At 40.9% G+C, this 26,510-nt stretch overlaps 1 protein-coding gene across 3 annotated transcripts in view; it reads left to right on the top strand.

Annotated features, from left to right (window-relative positions):
* Positions 1-26,510, top strand: part of ELMO1 (engulfment and cell motility 1) — a 323,193-nt gene that overhangs the window by 54,628 nt on the left and 242,055 nt on the right. For all 3 annotated transcript variants that reach the window (XM_030008954.2, XM_030008955.2, XM_030008956.2), the window contains 3 exons: positions 11,760-11,800; positions 12,959-13,031; positions 26,429-26,479. In XM_030008954.2, the coding sequence (XP_029864814.1) occupies positions 11,760-11,800; positions 12,959-13,031; positions 26,429-26,479 (165 nt within the window). The remainder of the gene's footprint in view (positions 1-11,759; positions 11,801-12,958; positions 13,032-26,428; positions 26,480-26,510) is intronic.

Genomic DNA, 26,510 nt, shown 5'->3' with positions numbered 1-26,510 from the left:
AGTATCCCAATTCACCTGCTGTGTATATGCATATTTTGCCTAGCAATGAAGAGAATAAAATATTTTCGAAGTGAGGAAATGTCATTGTGAAACTACAGTGATTAGCAGTGGTGTACTGGAAAGTGTTGGGCCTGAAAAGAGCTCGAGTATTTTTTCCCACCAAATGTTATTAAACTTTACATTAAAAACCTCCCCTTCAGGTGCATGACTTCTAACAACCTCAACTTCATGAGGCGCAGAACTTTTCCTAGTTGATGCTTCCCACTGCGTTTTCTGTAGGTTTGTCAACCTGGGTTCATCAATGACAGTTTTAACTTTAATCATACAAAATTAGTTTCACCGAGTTAGAGAGACTCTTTGCTGCACAATTAATATATAATTAAGTGTTTTTCAGAACCAGCCTCTGTGCCTAACCTTTCTTCTCATTCATTGAAATGTACTATTTGATGTCAGGGTTTTACAACTGCTTTTTTCCTGGAAAGTTGCTTTAAACAAGGAGGGCAAAACTGCGTATTATTTACTTACCTATAAGTACTTATTATTATTACTTACTTATTATTTGCTTACTTTACCTCTCTCTTACCAGGTGGGGACTAGTTAAGTTGCAGTAAACCTAGCAACTGGCTGTTGCCTGTATGCATTAAACCTGATTTTAAAGCATGTGCAAGCTAATGTACTTTTCTGCTTTCTCCTTGAGAGATGGACTTGACTGAATTCAGTTACTCTCTTCCGGAATACTTGGTTTTTTTTTTCATTTGGGTTTCCCCCCATTTCTATCACTGTCCTCAATTGTAAATTTGAAAAATAACATCTGGACTCTTACCCCCTGCATAAATCCCTACTGGCAATATTAGTACTTGTATTGGGTTTGCATGGCAAGGTTTTGGTAGCAGCGGGGCTACAGGGCTGGCTTCTGTGAGAAACTGCTAGAAGCTTCCCCCATGTCCGACAGAGCCAATGCCAGCCGGCTCCAAAGGCGGACCCCCTGCCGGCCAAGGCCGAGCCCATCAGCAATGCTGGTAGTGCCTCTGGGATAGCAGATTTAAGAAGGGGAAAAAAGTTGCTGTGCAACAGAAGCTGCAGCCAGAGAGAGCAGTGAGAACATGTGAGAGAAACAGCCCTGCAGACACCCAGGTCAGTGAAGAAGGAGGGGGAGGAGATGCTCCAGGTGCCGGAGCAGAGATTCCCCTGCAGCCCGTGGTGAAGACCATGGTGAGGCAGGCTGTCCCTCTGCAGCCCAGGGAGGTCCATGGTGGAGCAGATATCTACCTGCAGCCCATGGAGGACCCCATGCCAGAGCAGGGGGATGCCTGAAGGAGGCTGTGACCCCGTGGGAAGCCCACACTGGAGCAGGCTCCTGGCAGGACCTGTGGACCCATGGAGAGAGGAGTCCACGCTGGAGCAGGTTTTCTGGCAGGACTTGTGACCCTGTGGGGGACCCACACTGGAGCAGTTTGGGAACGACTGCAGCCTGTGGGAAGGACTCACATTGGAGAAGTTCGTGGAGGACTGTCTCCTGTTGGACGGACCCCATGCTGGAGCAGAGGACAAGTGAGGAATGGTCCCCCTGAGGAGGAAGGAACAACAGAGACAAGGTGTGATGAACTGACCTCAACCTCCATTCCCCGTCCCCCTGTGCTGCTGGAGGGGGAGGAGGTAGAGAATTTGGGAGTGAAGTTGTGCTCGGGAAGAAGGGAGGAGTGGGGGGAAGGTGTTTTTAAGATCTGGTTTTATTTCTCATTACCCTTCTCTGATTTGATTGGTAACAAATTAAACTAATTTCCCCAAGTTGAATCTGGTTTGCCTGTTACAGTAATTGGTGAGTGATCTCCCTGTCCTTATATCGATCCATGAGCCTTTCATTAAATTTTCTCTCCCCTGTTCAGTTGAGGAGGAGGAGTGATAGAGTGGCTTTGGTGGGCACTTGACGTCCAACTAGGGTCAACCCACCACAGTACTGTGGTCAAAATTAATTTTTAATGAAAAGATTTTATTATGACTTTTAAGAGCTGGATATAGGAATGATCTTCTACTTTTAAGTCTTCCTGTCATGTAGGAGGAGGAATGGAAATGGGTTGGTGTCTGAATTTGCATTGGGATCTTTTTGTGGACTTTTTAGGGGTGCGGTCTGGGGAAGAAATGAATGGTAGATGCTGACTGCCTGTTACCTCCTTCTCCCAATCTTCTGGCCGATTATTGTGGAAGATGTTAAGGGTAGGGCCACACAGCCTCTGTACAGGTGAACCAGGATGCAGGCTACTGTATCCTTTCTCGTCTTTATTTGTCCCAGAAATAGCCATTTTCTAAGAGGATGTTATTTCTTGTGTTCAGATGGAAATTTGCATGCTTTAATTTGTGCCCGTTATGTATAACTCATTCCCAACTGTTGGGTTTTTGTTACAGCACAAATTATTTTAGGTAAGCCAGTGCTGGTTTTAGGTTACCTGGGTACTTTGTTCTGTGGATTTACAGCTTCACTCTTCCTGCTGCAGGGGAAGCAGCTTCCAGGAAAGGCACAAGGTGGATATTTGGGGACAATAACTATTTTAGCTTACCCCATTCAAATCCACTCTTGTGTGTTAACACAAATTTTACTAAAACCAGATTTCTCTAAACCCGGGGATGAACTTACTCACCATTGGAGGTAAACACTGTTCCTACAGAAGGGAACAGTTTATAATAAAACTTGGCCTTACAGTCTCTTCCTCCAGGTTTACTTTTATCTATGAGTTAATGAAATATAGATTAAATTAGCAGATGTGAATCTTTACATTAGCAAAAAAAAAAGGGGGGGGGGGAAGCTGTGTTTTCAAAGTACAAATGTGGTACAGTGGGCAAAATTTACAGGAGCACTGTCTAATGACAATTTCATGTTAATAGAGTGCAGCACATAGGAGGAACCATGGACTGCTTTACATTAATGCCTTCTCTAAGGTTTAAATTTAGTCAGTAAGTTTATCTTTTAAGAGTGTCTTTCAAGTTGTCTCTTCTGCCAGTGTATGCTATAAATGTCACTTTAATTTTTTTTCTTCAGAGAAGTCATTGTACTTCACTGCATATTAAAAGGAAACAAGTAAGATTTTTTTTTTTAAAGGGAACTTTGAAATCGTTTTGGGTTTCAGACCTAAATCTGGACCCTTGGGGATTGTTAATTGATTTAGTGCAGTGTTTCTCAGACTGTGGGGAGAAATGTAGTTCAAAAGGGATTGCAAAATGCTAAATTAGAGAAAAGAAAGTGGCACATCGCTTCTGCCATGTGTGTGGACTAAGAATAGCTGTAGTTTCTGCAAGTGCTGTCACTAGTAATAGCAGTATACCAATACAAACCTAGCATCAGAAGTCTAAATGTATGCAATATTAGTGAGCACCAGCATCGTTCAAGTGGTGAAGAAGAGAGGGATGTTGATGTCTCTCTGCACCAGAGCCTGTACCGTGTCGCTCCCTGCTCTTAGTTCTGGCTCCAGACTCTGACTCTCTCAAAATCAAGGGGTGTAGTGCTGAGGGAATGAAGGAAGAGAGAGGCTCTTACCTCCTTCCCACAAATCTGCAAAATTATATGAACCCTTATCCAAAAAGTTGTAATAGCATTGCAGTAGCTGGAGGTACTGATGCTTTTTGGTATTAATATTGTGAAGATTTCCAGTGTCATTGCACATTGTGAGTTTAAAGTAGTTAAGGGAAATGTCAGTGCCTTTAACAGCTGACAAGATCTCAGTTTCTTGAAGATAGAGGACTAGGAAGCAGATCGGGGTGGGAGGGGGAGAAATAATATTACACTGGCTTATAAAAATGTTTCCTGCCTGGATTTGCTAGCAGCAGCTGCTTTCTGTCAGGTTGGAGAGGGGAGTTAGTGCTTGAGGCTGGCTACTGCAGCTGTATCTCAGCCATTCTGAAAGAGGACCTTGGTTGCTGCTAACTGGAAACTTACCCAAAAGTAGATGAGCTGAAAGGTGGCTGCCTTTTCAAAAAGATTGAAAAACATTCGGCTAGCTTAAGCCAGTTTACTAAAGGTAGGGCTTGCTTAAAATCAACTTTAGGTGTTAAACAGATGCTAACAATAATTTAATGAGTTTTATTGCTCCTTGTTGTACCTGTCAGTATTTCAGCTTCACAAAATCAAAGATGAAACTGTTCATAAGGCAGATACTAACCAGCATATAGACATAGTGAAAATATTTAACATTTTTATAATCCTTTCAGTTTTGTTACCATCAGGGTTTATTAATAGAACTGGTAAGGAAATAATATCCACTAACTTAATGTGCCATTTGCTTTGTTGGACTAATGAAAGGTCTCAATTTAAAAAAAAAAAAAAAAAAAAAAGCTGTTCAGCAACAAGAATAACCTTGGAAACAATAATGCAGATGTTTTAATGCATTGGATATAATTCAGTGCACTAACACGCATATATACATAGGCAGTGCTTTGTTAACGTAATTCACAATGATTGGTTCATTACAATGGGTGTTGAAAAATAGGATTCCTTTTCTTACAGGGCTGTGGGGTTGGAGCACTCATCATTAGAGCTCCAGTTCTTCGCTGTGGTGGCAGCCAGCCATCCTGGATAAAAGGGCAACATTATCATCACATGTTACATTTTATTAGTCTGGCTTGTCCAAAGCCACATTCCCACTGGTTGGTTGGAGTCTTTCAAGCTGTGAACTCGCATCCCGTGGTGCGTGGCTGGGACCTCATAACTGAAAAATATGTAAAAGTCTTGTCTTATACTGTTGAGCACAGAGACAGCAGCAAAGCTTAATAGATTGAAGATGCAATAGCTGTGGAGAAGGATTAAAAATTGTGAAAGAAATGGAAAAAAGAAAGAGAAATATTTAGTGAGTTACAGTCTAATGGATGCTATTTATGCTTTCTACTTGTTGCTGTCTTTTATGTTAGGAAACATGAGTTAAATGCAGTAGACAGTTAAATATTTTCTTATAGAAGTGGAAATGGAACCAGCAGACACTTGGGGTCCTGCAGAAATAGTGTCTTGGCATTCCTGATCTCTAGCGTAAAGGATGTTCAGGACACAATATTTTAGGAAAGAGATAAAACAGTTTTATTAATTCTTGTTTGTTTGTTGTGGGAGTTTTTATTTGTTCGGTTGTTTGGTTTTGGTGGTTTTTTTTTTTCCTGGCAGTGACTTTGTTAGCCCCATAGTGCCAGCCAGCCAGAACCTCCCCATTGGAGCCTGAATTTTAATTTTGCTGCCTGCAGCTGATGGCATTTTCAAGATGAAGGCAGAACATGACTGTAAGATTGTTGCGTCAGCAAAATTTTTTAAGAAACAGCAGGAGTCTCATCTCTTAGAAGTTAATTCTGCTATATTTAAAGGAAATATGTAATGATGAGATTCCTGGAGTTACGCACCAATTAATTAATTACAAAGTACTTCGTTCACATTCTGGCCAGCTGGAGTATCCAGGTGCAGTTATGATTTGATTAGATTCTCCTTATAGAACTCCAAGATTGTAGTACAGAAGAAAGTAATAGCAAAAATCCTGCGGTATAAATTTTTTTTGTTCCTTCACATAGAGACCTTTCTACCCTGGTAGGCCAGCAGTGTGTTTGGGGTTTCTTCACTCAGTTTTCAAAGGTATGCTCACTTAATAAAGTGGTTGAGTGAAGAGCCACATCTTAAAGCCCTGCTTTGTATTTTAAACTGTATTTTAAATATGTGGTGCAAGTATGTTGCACACAAACATGCTGTAATCCACAGCTGTAGGTTCCTAGGTGTTTTATAACTCTTCACTACTCTTGACTGGGTGTTTTTGGCATCCCTGCTTGTGAAGTACTTGAGGAAATGGGGAGTGCTGTGGCTTGTTAGGACACTAGATGTGGAGTAAGAAGTTTCTCTAAAATTCTGTGGGTTTGGTGTTTGTTTTTTTTTTTTTTTTTTTAAGTAATGTTATGTTTCACTGCTTCCTTGTTGTACAGTCACTTTAACATCCTAAACATATGATCTGTGGGGCAATGCTTAGATCTGGTGAAATGCAGATTTGGGAGTGAGGATGTCTTTGTGGGAGGGAAGGGAGTAACTGAGGAAGCTGCAGCTGAGAGTGAAGGGGAAGAGGACATGAAGACCCAGCTTTCCCAAAGTCCTGTGTGCTTTGCAGAACCCCTACTGCTATATTTATACTAAAGTGTTTCTACTGACACGTTAAAACTGCCGTCTTAAGGGCTGTGAACTGAGCCAGTAACAGCGGTCTCCCATCAGCAGGCTGCACTTGCTGAGGGTTTTGCTTATTGGCTCTGGGGTGCGAACGTTTCCTGGGTTGGGTTGGGTTAGGTTGTGTTGCTGCACTGACAGAACTGTGTGGTGTTGACCTGGCCTTGGCGGGTTTTTATGGTCTCCGTTACTGCAGTGTTGGGGTGTCCCTGTTTTTCAGGTATTCACTCCCTCTCGTGCTCCCCTGAGTTAGGGAAATCCTCTTCTCCATCTTTTACAGATGCCCGATGCCTAATTAACAAGTCTGGTCTCACTAATACTCCATTGTAGTCAATGGAGGGAGCTGATTCCCAAAGTGGTTCAGAGCAAGTCGAGGAGGCTGAAGCCCAAAGCTCTCCAGTACCTCCCCCTTACAGAAGACGTTGCCTTTTACATCCTGAGAAACCAGTGGCAAAGTAGTGAGTCAAGGACCCAGGTGTCCTGGCATCTGGTGTTTGCTACTGAACAGTCCTGCTTCTGTTTCTGTAGCCCCTGGTGTATGACAGTAACAGATGAAGCCTCCGCTGATTGTGACAAGAGGATTTTTTCTGTTTTTTAATAGCCACAAAAATTACTTTTGCACTAAAAGATTTGTTAGTAGAATGGTAGCATTAATTATAGACAGAATGGTGTATTTACTGGCTTGAAATTCTGTTTTTTTGACAGATGCACAGATTAGCAACAGAACTTTTTTTTTTTGTTAATGCTGAGTGTTTTCCACTGACAGGTGTGCTGTGTCTGCTGTTTTTCTGTGGTAGGCTTAATGACAGCAAGGGGTAAGGGTTTTCTTGTTACTTCTGTGATTAAAAGATGTCAGCCAGGGAAAGTGATATCTCAATCATTGTCACCCCCCCCCCCAAAAAAAACCAACAAAACCCAACCAACCAACCAACCCTCAAAAAACAGTAAAAGAAAAAGCAGTGAATCTCTGCTCGTCATTTGAAAAGGAAAGATATTCAACCTTGGCCTAAAAGAAACCTATCTACAATTCTCTGGTATAACACTATCAAAGTGTATCTGAACTGCATGTATAACACAGGTTTCTACCCAGATTTAGGCTTCTGTCCTCTTTACAGTTCACACGTGTGCATGCACGCACACACGCTATTTGATTTAGAAGTGCTTTAAGCCCAGATTAGTTTACTGGTGGCTTGAACTGGACCTAGGGCTTGGTCAGCACTATTGTATTGAATGTTCTTTGCTTTCCTTTGCTCATCCCACTATTTCCCTGGAACAAAACAGTGGCCTGGACTCACCCAGCCTCGACTCCTGCATGCTTGTGCTTAGTGCTTCCTGGTGACTGGTTACCTCTATGGGGAAGCCAAGGTGCAGCACGAAAGGATGAAACTGGTGAGGAAAATGGAGTGGGAAATCTAAGTCTGTGTTCTGCAAGTTACTTTAGAAGTGGTACAAAATTTTGCACAAGTAGCGAGGGCAGGTATTCAAGACTAAGTTAGGGATCTGTGTGCATCTTGGCACACAAAACCTGGAGACATGACCTGAGGTGTATGCAGGTGAGCACAGAAGTGGTGACTAGGTATTACTGCATAGTGGATGTCATTAGGGCTACACTTAGACAGCATCTCAGACACCTGTACTAACCAGTCAATGCAGATAAAGCTTTATGGGGTGTGTAAATTCATGTCAGCTCTAGTGCTGCCTATGCTTGGTGTCAATGGCAGGATTCTCCCCACGTGTGCAGATCAGCAAGTCGCAATGCCATAATGCCCCATTATTGTCTCCTGCTGGATTTCAGTTATCAATTTAATACCTACCCTAGCAAAATACTTTTATGCTAACTGATGTGTTCAGCATGGATGGCTGTGATATGTTAGCTGAAGGGGTTATCTCCTGTAGGGAGCATAAGATTTACTTTGATCTGTGTTATTTCATGCATTAAAGCTACAGCTTGATCTTCTTAGAGCTTTAAATGAGCATCTCAGCATGTGTAAAAGCACACTTAATTTTTCCTAGTGTAGGGGAGGATGTAGATGCAAAAAACCAAAACTAAAATGCACGAGCACAAAATACTCATTTCAATGAAGGAAAAACTTTGAAATATTTTTGGACTGTCTGATTATAAGGAATTCTTTGAAGTACATTGACTAATAAGGTGAATTTGACTTTTCAGAACTGTAAATGCAGCAATGATGTAAATTTTCATAAACACAATTTTATGAAGATTAAAATAACAAAAATATTGAGTCCATTCTCTTTGACATCAGGTAAATATTTTCAGCCAGGCAAAAAAAAAACATGTCTTTGAGTGGCCTGCTGAGTGGACTTACTCTGCAGAGAATGGAAATAGGCTTTTACCTCATCTTTCATGGTTCAAAAAGAAAAAAAAAATACAATAGCTCACTTTTGTTTGTCTGCTAGTACTGCCACATTCCTGTACACACAGTAAACAGTCGTGTGCTGTCACTGTTACCTAAGCATAGATATGTCTCTTGCAGCCTTCAGTAGCAGGACTGTGAAGGCATTCTGGACGTGGCTGCGAGGTGGCTGGGAAGGGGCCGTGGGAGCTGGTCACTCGCCCACCTGTCACTCCCAGAGCAAAAAAGGGTTGGGGTTTTTTTGGCGTGGAGGCCTGGTCATGTACAGGCAGGGTGGCAGGAGTGCTGCCGCTGCCCGCTCAGCGTGCTGCCTGCCAGAACCTTCCCGCAGCCTGCGCTTACCAAACCCCACTTGAGCGATGGCAGAGAGTCATGGCAGCCCTCGCCTGCTTTCCACGACATCCCGCTTACTGCTGTGAATGCCCGTGCTGGTGACAATTTATCTGCTTGGTAGGGAAGGGGAAAGAATTTTGTCTGGAGACTTACATGGAGGGGGAGTGCAGCCCAAGGTATGATTAGGAGCAGCAGCTTATTAGGATTACAGTGGTATTTTACATTTATTAATTTGTAAAGTGCTATCAAATTACTAATCGCAAACTTTGTATCCCAGAAGAGTTCCACTTTTTTTCCATCCTGTTGCTGATAAGTGAGTTGTACTTAGTTACTTCAGTGCTGTAGCAATAGTGCCACAGGAGGACAAAGCAATACTGTGAAAGGCTGGCTATATTAATAATTTTTATTACTGAAGATCTATTTTGTTTTTCTTTTTTAACCATCCCTTACAGGTTCTACTTGATTTGTTGGTTGGTGTTTGTTTGTTTTTGGTTTTTTTTTTTTTTGTCTAAGTTTTTCATTTCAAATAATGTCATACAATAATGCAAAGTTGGTATAGAATTGAAAAAGGGGGAAGGAGATTAGTAGGATAGAGAAAGGACACAAAAGCTGATGGTGTTGAAGACTTAGAAGTACCAAAATAATGATTTGGAAAGTTGTATCCAACCTTCGCAGCCTTTATATTATTGCCAGTTTGGGTTGTTAAAGTGTCTTTTTGTCATAGTTTTCTATGGGAAACTATAGTTCCTAAGAGAATAATGGGGAGGAGAGGCAGTTACTCTTTTTGTCCTCTGTTGTATTAAATCTGTTAGCTGATACCAATTTATTTAGTAAAAGGAATTAAAATCCCAGATGCAAATTTTATCAAAATAGGCAAATAGTAGAGTGGGACCCACAGTAGCATCCTGAGGAGGGAAGGGGAGGCAGTGTACAGAGCTGCATGCTCCGCTTAGCAGCAGCTGACCTGCAGGCTGCCACGTTTGTGCTCTGGACAAACCTGTGCTCCTTCCTCTTCCCTCTATCCCTCCTGAAAAAATGGGGTTTTATTTTTTTGGGGGAGGGATAGAGGGAAGAGAGCAGTTGGAAACAGGGATTGCTTTCACAGGGTTGCAGAACCTACAAACCTCTCAGGGAGGAAGTCAGCGGGTGAAAGCAGCTGCACAAAAGTGACACAGTAATCCAGACTCAGGAACTGATCGGGCTGAAAAATTGTGGGGAAGAATACACCTCTCTCTCTCTCTCTCTCTCTCTCTCTCGATCTGCCTGATCTGCTTCACAGCTTGGCTATGGCTACGCAAACACCTGAGCCAGCACAACAGGGAGAAGCTGCTGTGGAGAAAGGACATGTTGGCTGCTGTAGCAGGGAGCAGTTTCACACTTCTTGCCTTTTCTCCCATGTGCCAGTATTTTCTAGTCGTTTAGGCACATAGTAAGTCAGATGAGGTGATCTAAATGAAAACTATTGCTTTCCTTTTTAATGGACCAGTTCTTAGTTTGATCAAGTTTCCTAGTGTGGCTCATCTGGGTGGTCATGTGAAAATAGTAATGGACAGTGAAAGAGGAAGGATGGAAACCAAGGACTGAGACAGTATGGCAAGGGGGGACAGGTTTCTTTCAGCAGATGCTTTCATTCATGTTTGATTAAAATGGGCTTGTGTTATGTTTTTGCCTGTTTATAAACTGGCTTAGTTGACTGCTGAAATAACAAATCCTTCTTCCCTGATCCTGACCTGACCAGGGAGTCCCATCTCTGGCTTTCTGTCTATGCAGTGATGCAGTTCAGAAAACAAATGCCAGGGAAAAATAATTCTTCCTCCACGTAACGCACCCTGCTACTGAGTTAATTTTTAGCCTAATCAGTTTTCTATGAAAGTTAAAGGGAAACAGCTTGTTTTGACAGTAGTGTTGGTTTGTGGGTGGTTTTATGGTGGGTTTTGTGTATTTTGTTAGTTTTGTTTGCTTTTTAAGAATTCAGTGAACTGTGATTATTGGAAGTAAGTAGAGAGAGGGTCCTATGCTGTTTTGGGGAATTTTCACGAAGCAACAGATGTGTGTGACATTGCATGGTCACCCAGTATTGGAGAAAAAAGGCTCAGTAGTCACCCAACTGAAATTTGATCTGTTTCTTTTTGCCATGCAACTTCATCTATGTTTTGGGATATAAAAATGCATTTTCTTTTAGCCAGTAATCTTGTAAAAACACTTGCATGTACACCCTCTGTTTATAACAATGTTCTGAGTGTTGCAACATCACCAAACTAGACTGTTCCTTCTATTTTGGGACTCAAAGCAACAGAGCTGTTTTCAGTCAGTCCAAATGCTCATGCTTGCAGATGTAGAGAATAAAACAGAACTGATACATCTGGGATCTTAACACCTCCCAGCTGATGTTTTATCAGAGGGGAACCTGCATATGTGTACTTAAGAGAGAGGATTACTGTCATCATATGACCATATCTGAAAGGGACAAAAGAAGGTTTAAAAATATTGAATGTCTTCTTGCTTCAGTTGTCATTCCTGGAAAATGCTCATGTTGATATCTAAATCTTCTGTTTCTGTTGGGTAATGAGATGCAGTGTACACAAAAGACTCTTTGATTTCTGAGTTGAGAAGCTGAGTTGGTGCCGTATGGGCTAATGTTGACAAAAAGGGCTGATAATGTCATCGTGCGTACGTGTAGAGTTACTGTCTTTATAGTTCATCAGACCAAAACAGCAGAAAATTTTGGGGTCCTATCAAGCTTGATATTAAACAAAAAATTAAATACTACTAACTTGTTTTATTCTTTGCAGTCAGTGGTTTTGGAATCATATTTTAAGAGCTCAGGGCTGTTCCAATTTGGTGATTTTTTTTTTTTTTCCCTTTCTTTTTTCCTTAACCAGAAAAAGCCGCTGTCCTCAATAATAAAAGAAGTCTGCGATGGGTAAGTTCTGCCATATAGTACGTACTACTTTTTGAGTTATTAAACCAATCAGGAGATAGGTTTTTTTTTTTTTTCTGAAGAAAATCTAGATATCCTGTATAACTAGTCATTAGTTTCTTAAATCTTGTAGTTGTTTTATCTTCAGATTTTGAATTTGCAGTGTATTTTGGATCAACTACTTGCAAGATGAGGTTCCTAACAGAGCAGCTCCATCATGAGGGTGACTCTCATTTAGACCATTTGTTGTCTTTCTGCACAGAGGTGCATTTTACCCACTCACTTTATGCTTGTGGTCTCTGCAGTTCACGGGTTAAGGAACTAAAGCAGTGACTGTGGCTTTGATTTTTGAGCACTGAGACTAGTGGCTACTGTAAGCTGGTCCAGTTGATGTGACTGCTCACGTGAAACTGAAATATTAATTGCAAGTCCTGCAATACGAACTAATAATTGGCTAAGAGAAATCTCTTGCTTTAGTTTTAATACATTAATATTTGGGGACAAAAATGCTGTTTTAAGCAAGTGCTGCCACATAGGAGAAACTAGTTGATATTCATCAAGTTGCTGCTGAGTTACAAAGGTGGTGTTTTATGCATCATGTAATATATCAACTTAATACTACATGCGTTGCGTGTTGTATAAGCTAGCATAAAATCCTGGTACTGTACTTTTTTTTTTTTGTGTCTGTTTTAGTGATTTAGTGATCTTGCTTACTGCAAGCAAAAATAATGCTTCGTAGTTTTTTATAGATCTGGAATGAATATCAGATCATTATCGACTTATTTTTGGAGCACTGAAGTGTCACTGTAGCGACAAAATAGTTTTTCTTCTTTCTACCCCCCCCGCCCCTTCTTTTTATCTTTGTCTTGGAAGGAAGGTAGTTGTTATGTAATTTCTTTCTCAACCATGGTCAAGTTTAGGGCTTTGTTTCAGATATGCAAAAGGAAAATCTCACATATAGGATGTATCTGTACTCAAGTTTTCTGTTTGTAAGCATGCTTTTATCTTAAACTTTGGAACTCATCATTGAAAGTTATAGAAAAGTATGAAAAATACATGGGAATGACAGGCTCTTGTTTGATCATAGTAAAATCATGTAAAGGGTACTTTTTGCGTTTTTAAGAATTCATTTTGTGATCAATTTATTTTCGTATTTCTAAGGTGGTCTCTTGCAAATCATGATCAGTTTGCACTGCAGCATGCTGATAGTTCTAATTTCTACATCACAGAGAAGGTAAGTAAATCATTCAACACAGTTCTTGCGTAGCCTATCAAAATGTTTGCCACAATAATTTATTTCAAATTCAAATACATAAAAATAACAGAGTATTTTCCGTAATGTGATGCCAATGAGAGAGTAGGTACTGGGACACCTGGTTTAATAATTTTGCACTGATTTCTTCTGTTAGGAAAGGCAAATAGAAGTTTGAATGTGCCATGGCCTTCACATCCATTGAGTTTGAGACTTCAGCACTGAGCCCTTCAGCTTTGGTATTTGTGTGTGTTTAGTATTCTGCTGACAAGTGGTGTACAGGAAATTGAACTATGTAAAACATGAAGGGCTCTTTGAAGTCTCAGGAGACCTTCAGTGCATGTCACTTCCCTCTTTGGCTGATAAGGTAGAAATAAGTTTCAGTGACTGTGCAATATTTGCTACTCCTTCCCGCCTGCTGTCTTGTCCTTTTCCAGTTCTGTATGTTACATTGGCTTATTTTTTTGGTCCCCAGATAGTATGGCAATAGGTGATTCATGAAGTGATGCAATGATTTCAGCACAGAGCAACGAAATGGCTGTAGCTGTAATAAAAATGGAATGTCTAGTCTAAATAACGGGGACATGGTCATCTGAACGAGACCAAATAGTACATTCATTCCTAGCATTACTGTTAGAATTGCTGAAATTACTGAAATTATGAAAAAAAATTAATTTGTTTGGAAGAGCATACACATTAGTGCTGCAGAGGTACAATTTCTAAGCAATAGGAAGAGAGCAGTATTCAAAACCTGCTGAAGTCCGCATGCAGATTCCCTAACCTCAGTGAATTTTGAGCTAAATAGACCTGAGTTCAGCTGCATAGACATAGATGCCTCTTGCTTACCTTGTTATCAGTTTAGATTGGCTTACTCTTAAGTGACAGGGTCTTTTGGTTTTGTTTGGCATTTTACAGTTGTTTAGGATCTGCTAAATACAGCTGAGACATGAACTACCTTTTGTCTTGCTGTAGTTCTTACCCCCACCCAAGAAATAAAGGGAACTTAGACACAGTTAAGCATTTAGGAAGACTAAATTTAGCAAGACAGCTAGAGCAGTTGCTCACAAGATAGTGCTGCTTTGCTTTTTTTTTTGGTTTTTTTTTTTTTTTTTGTTTTGTTTTGTTTTTGTTTTTTTGTAGCAGACCAGTTTCAATTTTTCATTTAACTGTTGTTTCATTTAACTCAATGTGCCACAGTTTGTTTTGGGATCTCCCCTTTTTTCCTTGCATGGTTTTTTGGTTTTGGTTTTTTTTTTTTTCTCCTTTCTTTTCAAGTTTCAATTGACAGACACTTCAAAGGCCACCACAAGGAAAACTGTTGAAGTAATTATTGGCTGCTGTGTTTTGCCTCCACCCAAATTAAATAGCGAGAATGTTTGCTAATTGCCCTGAATTGTGACACAACATTTTTCCAATAAGCCAGACACAACTGAACTTGCCTGTTGGCATTTAAACTCTGATTGTACAGTGAGTATTTCCAAGAAGCCAGGGCTGAGCGAATACTCAGGCTTGCTGAAGGAATTTGTCCTGGTACAATTCCTCAAGCCTGAGGAATCTTCCAGGCTTTACCTCCACCTTTGGTGGGTAGGATCCTGCAGCTTTGGAGAAGAGATCTGTTTTCTGTTCTGCATAAAAGGAAGTCTGATGGCTTTTGGCTGCCTTTAACTTACAATAAGGGTGGAAAATGATGGTCATCTAGAACATTTTGGAACATAGCAGAGAGGACTTTGAGTTTGTTTATTCCCTACTGAAAATATGCAGAGTGTCTGACTCTGAGTCACATACATAAGAGAGAAGAGCTCTAAATGCCACCAGTATTACTCAGATGTCTGTGACTTTTATTAGATATTGTCCACTGTTTATCACTGCTTATTGGATAGTGGCTATAAAGAGAGGCTTATATAGGCCATCACGCCTTCTACATACTTTCCCTCATTTGTGTGCAGTAGGATGTTGTTGCTTTCTGAATTAAAACATGAAAGACACCAGGCATGAGGACAAACACATACACTTCAATGAAGCTACAACACTAATTGTTAAAGCTCACATTGCTTTAATCTGCCTCTTAATAGGACATGAGCAGAGCTCTATTGCGACAGTAACAGCTTCTAATAAGTAAATATTTTTCATTGCTCTCGAAGATGAATTGTATGTCTGTACATATGCAGAAAACATTATGTATAGGTCATGTTTCTGCAGAACCTGGGTGACTGCCGATTTATGGCCTTCCAGGTAGAGATGCCTTTTTAAAATACCACCATGTTTAAAGTTACCAGAAAGAAAAGCAATTAATGAATTCATGTACAAAATAACCAGAAACTTTGAAGTGAAAATGTTACAAATGCTGGACTGTCAACACATGGCTCACAACTACATTTTTGGTTTTGGGGGGCAAATGGCACATCTGTGTTTTGGTTGTCATATGCAGAACTCTTTATCTTTTGTGGCTGACCTGTATTTCCTGATTATACTGTACATAAAGAAAAACAACACCCAAGCAGTTCTGTCTCTCTCTCTCTTTTTTTTTTTTTTTTTTTTTTTTTCCCCCAGCTGTATTATTTGGAAAAATGCCTCTACAGGAGTAGCAATAACTACTTCAGACAGTATAAGGGCAGTCTTTAACAAACCTTGAGTCAGCCAGGGTTCCTACTAGAGATGGGGCTTATCACAGCAGATGCAGTTTGGACTGCTGCCTCTGGGGTTCTGGTTTGGTTATATCTGTGCCCCTGAAAGTGCAGTGGAAATTATTAATTACATATTTTAGTCATTTTTTTAAGAAAAAGGAGAAATAAAATAAGACATTATGTGAAAAAGAAAACCAAGCAGGCATACTGCCTAAGCTCAAGCCTAGCTGATGTTTTGATCACCGTGTATTTGATTTTTAATTACATTAATAGGTGTGTGTGGTTTTGTGTTTGTTTGTTTGTTTTTTTTTTTAAAAAGGCCTTACTTATCATGGAGGGGCATTTCTTTGGTAGGTCAAAATCTAAAAGCCTGACTTCTGAATCAGGATTTCATTGTGCTATATACTATTGTCCTGGTTTCGTCTGGGATAGAGTTAATTTTCTTTCTAGTAGCTGGTATAGTGTTATGTCTTGGATTCAGTATGAGAAGAATGTTGATAACACACCGATGTTTTCAGTTTTTGCTAAGTAGTGTTTATGCTAACTCAAGTATTCTTCAGCTTCTCATGCCCAGCCAGTGAGAAGGCTGGAGGGGCACAAGAAGTTGGGAGGGGACACAGCCAGGGCAGCTGACCCAAAGTGGCCAAAGGGGTATTCCATACCATGTGACGTCATGCCCAGTATATAAACTGAGGGGATTTGGCCTGGGGGGATTGCTCCTGGGGAACTAACTGGGCATTGGTCGGCGAATGGTGAGCAATTGCATTGTGCATCACTTGTTTTGTACGTTCCAATCCTTTTATTATTATTCTATTATTATTATTCTATTATTATTATTATTTTCTTCCTTTCTGTTCTATTAAACTGTTCTTATCTCAACCCACGAATTTTAACTTTTTCCTTCCAATTCTCTTCCCCATCCCACTGGGTGGGGGGGAGTGAACAAGCAGCTGTGTGGTGCCTAGTTGCTGGCTGGGGTTAAACTGCGACAACTATATAATAGGGAATAAAAAAGTCACCGTTGCTTCACTTTGTCCAGGTTGTACCTGAATAGATGCTTGTTCACATCAGGCATAATAACTCAGGAACACTATAGCCTGGACAAGCTCAGGTTTAGAATAGAAAATGCTATATGAAGAGTAGAAAACGGCTGTATAATTTTGTGGGCTGAAAACCACAGCTTGGATGTATTCCTCTGCTGGCAGTACTAGGAATCCAGGGACAGGCATCCGAACGGCTCATGCAGCACGTTGGTGGGTATGCCTGGTCCCTTATTGCTGCTCACCCTTGGCCTTGCAGACAAGGTCTGGCTCCTCTAGATCATTTGTGCACCTGTACTGCCCACCATGGGCTCTGGGTCTGGGAGGGATCATTGTTAGCTCAAACTCAGTCTCTAAAAACAAAAAGGTTGTGAAGGAGCTGGATCATTGCAGCTGTTCAGATTACAGTGCAGCCTCAAAAATGTTTTTTTTCATCATATCTGAAGGTGTGATAAACCACAGTGTTTATCAACAAGAGGGCCTTGGAGGAGTGTGGGGCTGGGGAAGAACAGTGTTCAAGCTGGCTTCACTGCTGGAGGCAGAATGTGGTGGCTCTTAATCCTGTACCTGAGCAACTATCGGGAATAAAATGCTAGCTCCCTCTTGCTGAGGGTCTTTGTGAGCCACCTCTGTGTGCTGAACACAGCTCAGTGATGATACTGGTGCCGTTTTTTATGTTATCTTTTAAATGTAAGGACATTTCATTCATCTGTGTGTTGACTGCGGCCCATTTTTATTCAGTCACAATTTTGTTGTGTTCAGTTTTTTACATCTGATGCCTCTGAAAACCCCCTGTGTTATTTTCCTTCTTTCCTGACTCCCACATTTCCCTTTCATTCTTATGTGCTTATTGCATGAAGCGGAGGAGAGCAGACACTGAGTTCCCTCCATTAATACTGAGATACTTTTAGTGCTGTTTTGCAAAGGGAGCTGCCACCACCTTACTTTCATTGTCATTACTCAGCTCTTTGCTGTGTTTGCAGATGGAACAACCTTCTACCCCCGCCTTTGCCAAGCTGGGAACCTGGGTAGAGTCCCTGGTGCTTGTTCTTTCTCAAAGGTGCTTTTGCTTGTGACCTATTTTTTGCTGAATACAACCTGTAATTGTATATTCATGTGAAATTCCACCATGCCATTACAGGCTCACTGCGTAGGAGTGTATGCAAATGACAGGACAAGAAATGAGCCGCTTGTAGGGTTGGGGTTTTTTGGAGGTTTTTTTCTTTAACATTTTTAGTATTCATCTGTTTTCACCAATTAATTGAACTTCAGTGAGTTGGAAGTAAACATTCTCAATAATGAAGGTTTCTGATTCACTGAAGGACCTGGTACTTCATAAGCAGCTGAGAATGAGAAGTAGCATGAAGGTTGGGAACTAGAGAAATGTATTAAGTGGTCTGTTCCTCTCATTTGCATTACTCTTGATAATACATTTGTTAGTAATGCTACATAAATGGCAGATTCCAATCCAGATTTGACCTGTACCAAACTATGCCTGACTTTCCCTTTCCTCTGCCACCGATCAGACATGTGGTATTTCCCTCATATTCACAAATTTCTTAGTATTTTGGGGCATCTGCACAGCCCTGCAGAAATTCCTAACAATAAGTGCGACACATAGAATCAGAGCGGCCCTGTTCCTGCCTGCTTGATGGATGTTGGTAACACTGCCCTGGGGACTCCAGTAAAAACTAGTGGACAGTAGTATATTTCTCTGGTGAACAGAAGTAAAACTTGAGTATCCATACACTAAATCACTTTCAGTCCTGCTTTGTTCAGGCTGATTTCGAGAACACTGGTCATCCTTCTCTTAGCAAATTAGTCCTAGTTTTTAGGACTCATTTTGTAGGACTTCAGGTTTATGCTAAATTTTCCAAAGAAAATAATTCTGTCCTGTCAACCTCTTATACTTTCTGGCCCCAGCATGAACAGCTTAATTCTTCTGCTTGCCTCCTTTTTAAGTATTTATTATGACAATATCTTCTATGTAGTTCCTTAGTTCCACATCAAGGCTGATGAGATGGATCATGTGGGTTTTTTTAAAAAGCTGTATAGCTATTTTTTTTTCCTGAATTTAGTTTGTAACTTTGCCTTGCAAGTAATCACGAGAGGGAAAAGGCTCTGGAAAGGTTTGGCTTTCTGTTACAGCACTTAAAGTTAGGTACAGTATACCACAGGCACAGTGCGACTGTTTGGGTTCAGCTGATAGCATACAGTTCTGTATAAGATCTGGCTGACTGGAAAATGCTCTTTAAATCATCTTAATACTTAAAGAACAACCTATTTAGATGGGTAGTTTTACAAGGTGCTGTGAACAGACATCACATCTCACTGCTGAAAGGGGACGGTTCTGATTTCTTCTCCCCTTCCCCAAGAGATCCTGCCACTTCATTTCTGCTGGCTACAGCGGGGTTTTTTTTGACAATTTCTGGACATGGTGGCAAGGGCGGGGGATCATTTTGTGCCACTTTAATTCATTAAACTTGCTTAATAAAAAGTCTGCCTGATCTGATGTAAGGGTGAGGCAGGACCCTTGAATCATGTCCAGAAATGGGCTGCAGAGAAGGAAGAAGTTAAAGGAAGGGTAGGAAGAGGAATGAAACTTTGCTCTTTTTAACAGCTGTGAGCTGTCATGTCCCTCAGTTGCTTGTGGAACTGTCTTAGGCTGATGTGGAATGAACTTATTGGCAAATTCTGACTGTAGTCAGAAATGGAGAAGGGATGTTTTACCTACAGTGCCTCTGTATCTGAGAGGAAGGATGCAGGCAAGGGAGTAGGAGTAGGATGTACATCTTGAAGCAGAAGCACCTGCAGGCTTCCCCTTAAACAAGTCTCAGTGTGGTCCCAAATGTGGTGCTTGCAAAATGAGCTGGCCCACTTTCCTGCTTTATACTATAGCGCTAATTCCTGTCTTTTACCTTGCAAACTGGGCAAAACCCAAAATAATAAAATGTTCAGCTGGTTTAGTTCCCTTGTTGACTCATCAACTAGTTACAGAACTAGTTTATGCAACATAAAAACACTAGTAGGAATGAGCAAGAGACTGAAAAGTAAGACTCTACTTTATGGTAGCAAGCTATGCTTTGATTTGGCAAAAGTGACTGTGAACCAGTCTTGGCTTGGGTCTTTAGCTATTTCTCTTAGTAGCAGCATCTGCTGAAGGAGCTACTGCTCCTGCACTGACCCCTCAGTGGTGCTGTGGGTGAATGTGTTGGGTGAACTGCATCGAAGAACTGACTTCAATTTGACAATCCTTATTTGAGGTTTTTTGGTTTTTTTTTTTGTGTCCATATCAGTTCCCTGTTCTGATTTCGCCACATGATCTCACCAACAGTAGTATGAGCCCAGCTAAGTCTGTCATTTCCTGACGTTTATTTTGCAGGGTGCAGCTCTTTGTTCCAACTTATCAGAGGACGATGGGCTGCTTGTTATGTGTCTGTGTTACTGGTTCAACTGTCTGTGTGGTTGCTTGAATTGGGGAACTGAGCCAGGTTAAAAATAACTTGTGTGTAACTTGTTTTAATGTGTCAGAAGGATGTCTGCCCACAGTGTAATACCACTGCTGCTCTACAGAGCAAGTGGTACCTGATAATGTTGTCCTTGTAGATCGCTCCACCTGAAGATGTGTAAATCATGCAAAGTATGGACTTTTTCTAAGGATGTGATTTAAATGGCATTCAAGTTGGTATTACTGTGGGTTGCCGGATAAAAAGGTAGCCAAGCTTTCTTTTTCCCCTCTGTTGCTTCATTCCCTTTGCTTCACTAGCATCCTAGTGACTACTGCTGGAGGGTGAGCTGGTTCAAATCATGGATCTGACAAAAGAAAACTCTGGATTTTTTTTTTTTTTTCCCCCCTCCTTTTTGTGAATGAAGGGGAGAGGAAGATGTAGCTTTTTTTAAGGTTAGGTGGTTGGCTGTGCTGTCGCATGTTGGTAGATCTGACGTAAGGAAAGTGTTGGGAGCCCACACGCTAGAAGGATATGCGCAGAATTGTGCCTCTTGTGGGCTGTAGAGTTGCGGTGGATTAGGTATACCCTGAAACTGCACCACTGGTGTAACATGGTTTATTTACTAGCTTCTGTAATCCTTGAATAGGGGTAGATAAATAACATGCAGAAAACGTCCTCTTTTTAGAAACTTAAGCTGAACTACCAACACTTAATTTTTTAAGGAAAATGCTATCTTCAAATTCTAATATGAAAAACTAGAAGATATTCTCCCTGTTTCCAGCAGCTGCCCAGGAAAGGAATTTTATCACAAGATTAATTGCCTCAGTATTTCTTCTAAAACAGTACAGTCCTGTCATGCCAAGTAGTACGATATTGATAATTACCTATATCTCTTAGCTCTCATCTTACGAAAGTTTTTGGTGACTAAAAATGAACTTAAGAGATTTCCTACCAAGTCAGCTGAATATTATATCTAACCTCATAGTCTATCTCCAGCTGTATCTCCAGTAGCAAGTGCTGTTCAGGGTTGTGATCTGATGATGGCTTTCACTCCCTTCATGCTCCCTCAGCATTCACATTTCTTGTAGTACAGGTGTTGGAGGCTACACCTACGCTTAGTCCATTTAATATGCCATATAAAGGCCATGAAAGTCTTTCATCTCTTCTTGAACCTGCTGATACTGCCTGCTTTCACAGCCTGTGACAGCAAGCTCAAGTAGTTCACTGCCTGCTGAATGAAGAGGTATATTCTTCGTGTGCTTTAACCTGATCCCTTACTGCTTTCAAGTACCCCCTGGTTCTCATACTGCAGGATTTGGTAACAACAGTTCTGCATTCAGCTTGTCCACTACATTCACTCCTGTGGCCTTTGTCCCTCCAAACTGGGGAGACCTTGCCTTGTGAGGCAGCTGCTCAATGCCATTGAACATTTCACTTGCCTTTCTCTGCATTTCCCCTGATGCTACTGTGTCCTCCTTAAGATCTGAAGGTCAGAACGGCACACAGGGCTCCACATATGGGTGCATGAAGTTCTTGTGTTGTGGCAAAATGATGCCCTCTGTCTAGTTCACAGTACCACTTCTGATGTCACCCAATGTTTACTGGCTGCTGTAACACATTGAATCAGTGCTTTAAGGGAGATCTGCCAACAAGAACTTTGCTTCTCTTTCCTGAGTTGTTGACTTAGAAATGTACTCCATTATGTATCATTTTGTCCTTATTTACTACTTGCCCAAGCTCATCCTTCTGAAAATGTTGTGGAGTTGCTAACTTAAAGTGTATTTCATAGCTCTAATTTTTTGTTGTTGTGTCAATTTGGAGGAAGGTGTAATAAAATAGTAGTAGTATGGAAAGAGGGAAGGATCTATTACTTAGCGATATAAACGTGAAGAATTTTAGATTTCTTGGCTGTTATTCTTTAGCCCAGTTAGAGAAGTCTGAAGGAAGCTGTTTGGTCAAGGTTAAAGAATAGTGCTGAGCGAGCTATAACCATGGGAACCAATGCTTCTAGGTCTTCCTCAAATATGTTAAGAAAACATTCCATTCCAACCAGTTACAGTGAGCTGAATCTTGAGGCATTTTGCTGGGTATAACAGATTATTAAAATGATAAGACAAATGCATGGCAAAATAAACTTTAATTTTGCTTGATAAGTTTTCCAAAGTGTGTCTCCAGGAAAGCTCTGAATAAATGGCTTGACTGTTTTGATAAGATATTTTGAAAGCGAATTCACATACCTTCATCCCTCTGCATGGTTTGGTAGACTCTTAATGCTTGAGGCCTGCCTTTTAGATGCAAGTTAATGCAAGTCTCCTGCACGCGTTTTGGGCAAAGTAGCCTATGGCACAGCAAAGGCAGAGCTTTAACAAAGTACAGAATCTGGTGGCAGATAATGTAGGTTTGTGTTGCTCCAGCTGGTGGAGTTGGAAGTCAGAGGGCCCCAAGATGGGAACACAAGGCAAAGGTATCCTCTCCTTTCTGCTGTGTTTTGTTGTTTCTGTGTTTTCATGATAGTACTTGTCTGTCTGATTGAAAACTCAGCTTGGAAGGTGTCGTGCAGCAGTATGATGGTTGGAAATACTACCTACTCAATTAGAATGAAATCATCTTCTGAGTATAGACTCTTGCTAGGTACCATATTGCAAATGGGGCTTATTTGTATCCATAATATGACTGCTGTCTTAGTCCTAGGTAACAATTGTAACAAATCTATTTTCTTGTTACGGAGTTTTTTTAGGGGCATTTTGGATAGTACTGTTTCACCAGTTACCTCACTACCCAGGAATAAGCTTTCCTAATATAGATCAACACCATGAACAGTATCTACAAACCTGATGTACACTTGAGAAAACAAATCAGAAATGTCTTGGAAGAGGGGTCTTTTTTGTTTGTTTTTTTGTCTTGTTCTTGTGTTCCCCCCAATAGGTGGTGGTGAGCCCTGTCCTGAATAGCAGGGGTGCTTACAAGTGTGATTGCCAAAGCCAGGCTACTGTAATGACGTTCTGTTTTTCTGGAAAAGAAATCCACAGGATGCAGTCCCTAATACTAAGCAGATTAACTGTGTGTAAATGTTGTAATTGAAATTAACTGGCGTGCCGACTATTGCATCACACAGTTAATGTAGGAAATCCTCTTGACTTAATTGTATGCTTACACCCTGTTTCTTGGTAGGCGCTTAAGTCATTATTTAGAATGGATAAACAGAATTGGATTTTTTTTCATTGGGGAACAGCTAACCCTTTTCAACTTTTGGCTAGCCTGCTGTGTTAGAGACTTGATGCTTTGAATACTTTCAGAGAGAAGGCATGGGGAGTTTTCCTTAAGCCTTTGTCTAAATCAGGACTTGAAGATGAGCTCGCTTGCTCTCTTGTGATAGCAGTGATTGAATTTATGGTATAGGGCAGTCTTATGCACTTTGCTCTGAGCCAGGCGTGATGAAAGGTCGTTGGGCTTCATGTGCTGTGGGCTCTGATAAGCGTTGCAACTTTGAGTCTGAGAGCTTTGGTGTTTCAGACTCGGCTTGATAAATAAACAGAAAGACTCCAAAGAAAACTTCCAGTGATACTTTTATGTACTCTGTGTGTTCTTTTTCCTCTATTTTATATATAACCTGCTGACATGTGGTTGCTCTGGAGAGTAGTACTTCTCTTGTTTATCCATATGTGGTATCTGAACTTCAACCAGGTTATTGGCTTCCCTTTTTCCACTTGTTTTTAAATTCCTCTGACTATAGAGAAATAGTGTATTTTTAACAAGATATTTTTCACTTGCTAGATTAGTTGTAGATTCAACCTATGCAATCTGTAAGTGTCCTTATTTAATTAGTTTTATTTTTTAACCTGCATAAATGACACTGTAGAGAGTATATCAGGTTAAGCCCAACTTTTTATGGGTTAGGGTTTCAGCTTGTGACGAAACTACTGTAATTGAACAAACTGTGGAGCATGGTTTCAGCCTGAAGCAACTGCAGAATAATGTAATTCAGGCTGTGGTTGACAGCTTGCTGCTCCCAAAAAGGGAAGGTATAATTCCTCCTCATGCTTCCCCTGTTCTCTTTCCCCGCACCACTTCCCTGCTCCCAAAGGTGTGGTTCCACCATCTATCTTGGGTTTGCACTGAGAGTGTTTGCAGAGATGCTTATTGTGGCCCAAATGAAGTGACTTCACTTGTTAAACCACAAATTCATTTGTACATCTGATTTGGTAGTTCATGTTAATTAGAGCAGGAAACATGAGAAACTTTAAGCTTAAAGTTGTGCTGCTGAAAAGGTAAGCCTCTGTGTGCGCTCTTATTTATGTTTAAGAACAGTATTTACTTAGCTCCAATATTTTCGTAAGGCTATTGGTGAACTTTCACTTCTGAATGTGATTTGTACAGTTTAAGTTGTTTAAGTGCTGTCTGATTCCGTAACTGTTTTTAATATTGGTGCATGCTGTGATTTGCTGCCTTCCAAGTAAAACTGATGGAACCCTGTGTGTATGTGTGCATGCACATACTCTGGCCTAATGCAGCTGAGGTCCAGTGGCTTAGTCTAAGCTGTTGATGGAGGTAGATTTAGCCTATGCTGACTGTCTGTCCTAAACCAATTACTTTTATCTGGTTCCACAAATCCTCAAGGTGGTAACAGTTTAACACAACTGTTTGCAAAGTGGGGTTTTTTTCAACACTGATTTAGATTAAACCACACAAATGCACTATTGCCACTTAATACACATTTCTTAGATGTGATGAAACATAGCTGAGTCTGCTGCTGTTTTACTACAAGAGAAGAAAATCTGGCACTTTGTTAGTGCTGTGGGAAGTCACCCTGTATTTAGCTGCTCACCCTTTTTTGCTCCTCTCTTGAGTAGAGCCTGGCTGGCCTCCCTGAGGCTGTTCTGGCAGGAGGAGACTGCTGCGGGCTGATATGAGTTAGCTGCATATGTAAGCAAAGATGCTGTAAAAAAGCTTCTCCCTTGTACCCCCTGTGTTGTCTGGCACTTCAGTTGTTTCAGTTACAGTGAAGAAGTCTCTGTGGGTGGAGAGTGATCTTGTAGGTAGCTAGAACCAATCCCACAGACGACTTGGATACCAAGAAAGAGACTATGTACTGGAGTTTTATTTTGGGACTACTTGACCTGGTTTCAGGCAAGATTTGTCCTGTTTTTAGCATTTTGGATTTGAGATGTATCAGAATGGGAGCAAGAAGGATGAAATGAATTCGGGTAAAATTTCCTGAGAAGAAATACACCTTCAGGTTTTTTTTGGCTAAACACCAGTCTGCAGGAAGCCTGCAATGTGGTCTTCAGAAGAAAATTAGCTCTTCTCTCTCAAACTGTTAGGGATTCCTCCAGTGCCTATGACAAATTAGGGTATCGGCCCATGAACAAGCTATTGAACCATGAACGAAGTTGTGACTGTGCATTGCACTGTGCACAGTCAGTACCTGCTAGTGTGTTAATTGCGCTAGGTACTGTATTCTCTTAACCTGTGGTGAATGGGAGGTAGCTTGTTGAAAGATGGGCCGGCTCCTCTATGCTTACCACAGGGGAAGACCGTGCACATGGGCACTGACCACAAAGTTGTGAGGATACTGTAAGTGTACACCATAGCTTATGCTATGGCAGGTTTTTCATCTACCCATAGCTTTAGATTAATTGAACACGTTATGTGAGCTTAACCAAAAGAAAATGTTTAATGCTGCCTCCTTCTGCCAGCCAGGTAAGGAGAATGACTTACAGCATGTTTGAACTTTACTTACTGCTAACAGTGCTGCTTTTTTTACTTTGAGGGAGAATGCAAAGTCGTGGTGGCAGAGCTCAGTGGGTTGGTTCCAGTGGTTTAAGTCAGCATGTTCTTGTTATAGAAAATGGAGAGCCAGTGGGATAAATTTTGAATCCTGCAGATGTTTAATGACAGGTTTCAGCAAACTTACGAACTCCTCAACTATGTAGCACAATACCAGAGCCAGACACCATGGATAGTATATTTCAAAGAAGTATTTAGAAGTTGCCAGTGGAAGCTAAACTTTGAAAAACATGAAGTCATTCTTGAAAGGGTTCAGATTTGTTAAATATCATGTGAACAGCCACCTATTTCTTGAAGCTAATGTTAGTATGCCTCGGTGGGGAAAATGTATAGATGTTAGCTCACATATGAAAGAGGGAAGCTTTTGCATGCAGACAGGGGAAAGTACTGTTGCTGGTTTAGTGTGGCATTCTGCTCAATGCATGTTTCATCTTTTTATGTGAGTCTTAAATAAAACCTTTTGGATTTTTCTCTTTCAGAATCGTAATGAAATAAAAAATGGAGCAATCCTTCGATTAACAACATCTCCAGTGAGTTACTGTTCTGTTCTTCTCTTCCCTT

The sequence above is a fragment of the Aquila chrysaetos genome, chromosome 3, assembly GCF_900496995.4.
Source record: "Aquila chrysaetos chrysaetos chromosome 3, bAquChr1.4, whole genome shotgun sequence".
NCBI classification, from domain to species: Eukaryota; Metazoa; Chordata; class Aves; order Accipitriformes; family Accipitridae; genus Aquila; species Aquila chrysaetos.
The sequence above is the reverse complement of the archived record's forward strand: the minus strand, read 5'-3'. Positions and strand labels throughout refer to the sequence as shown.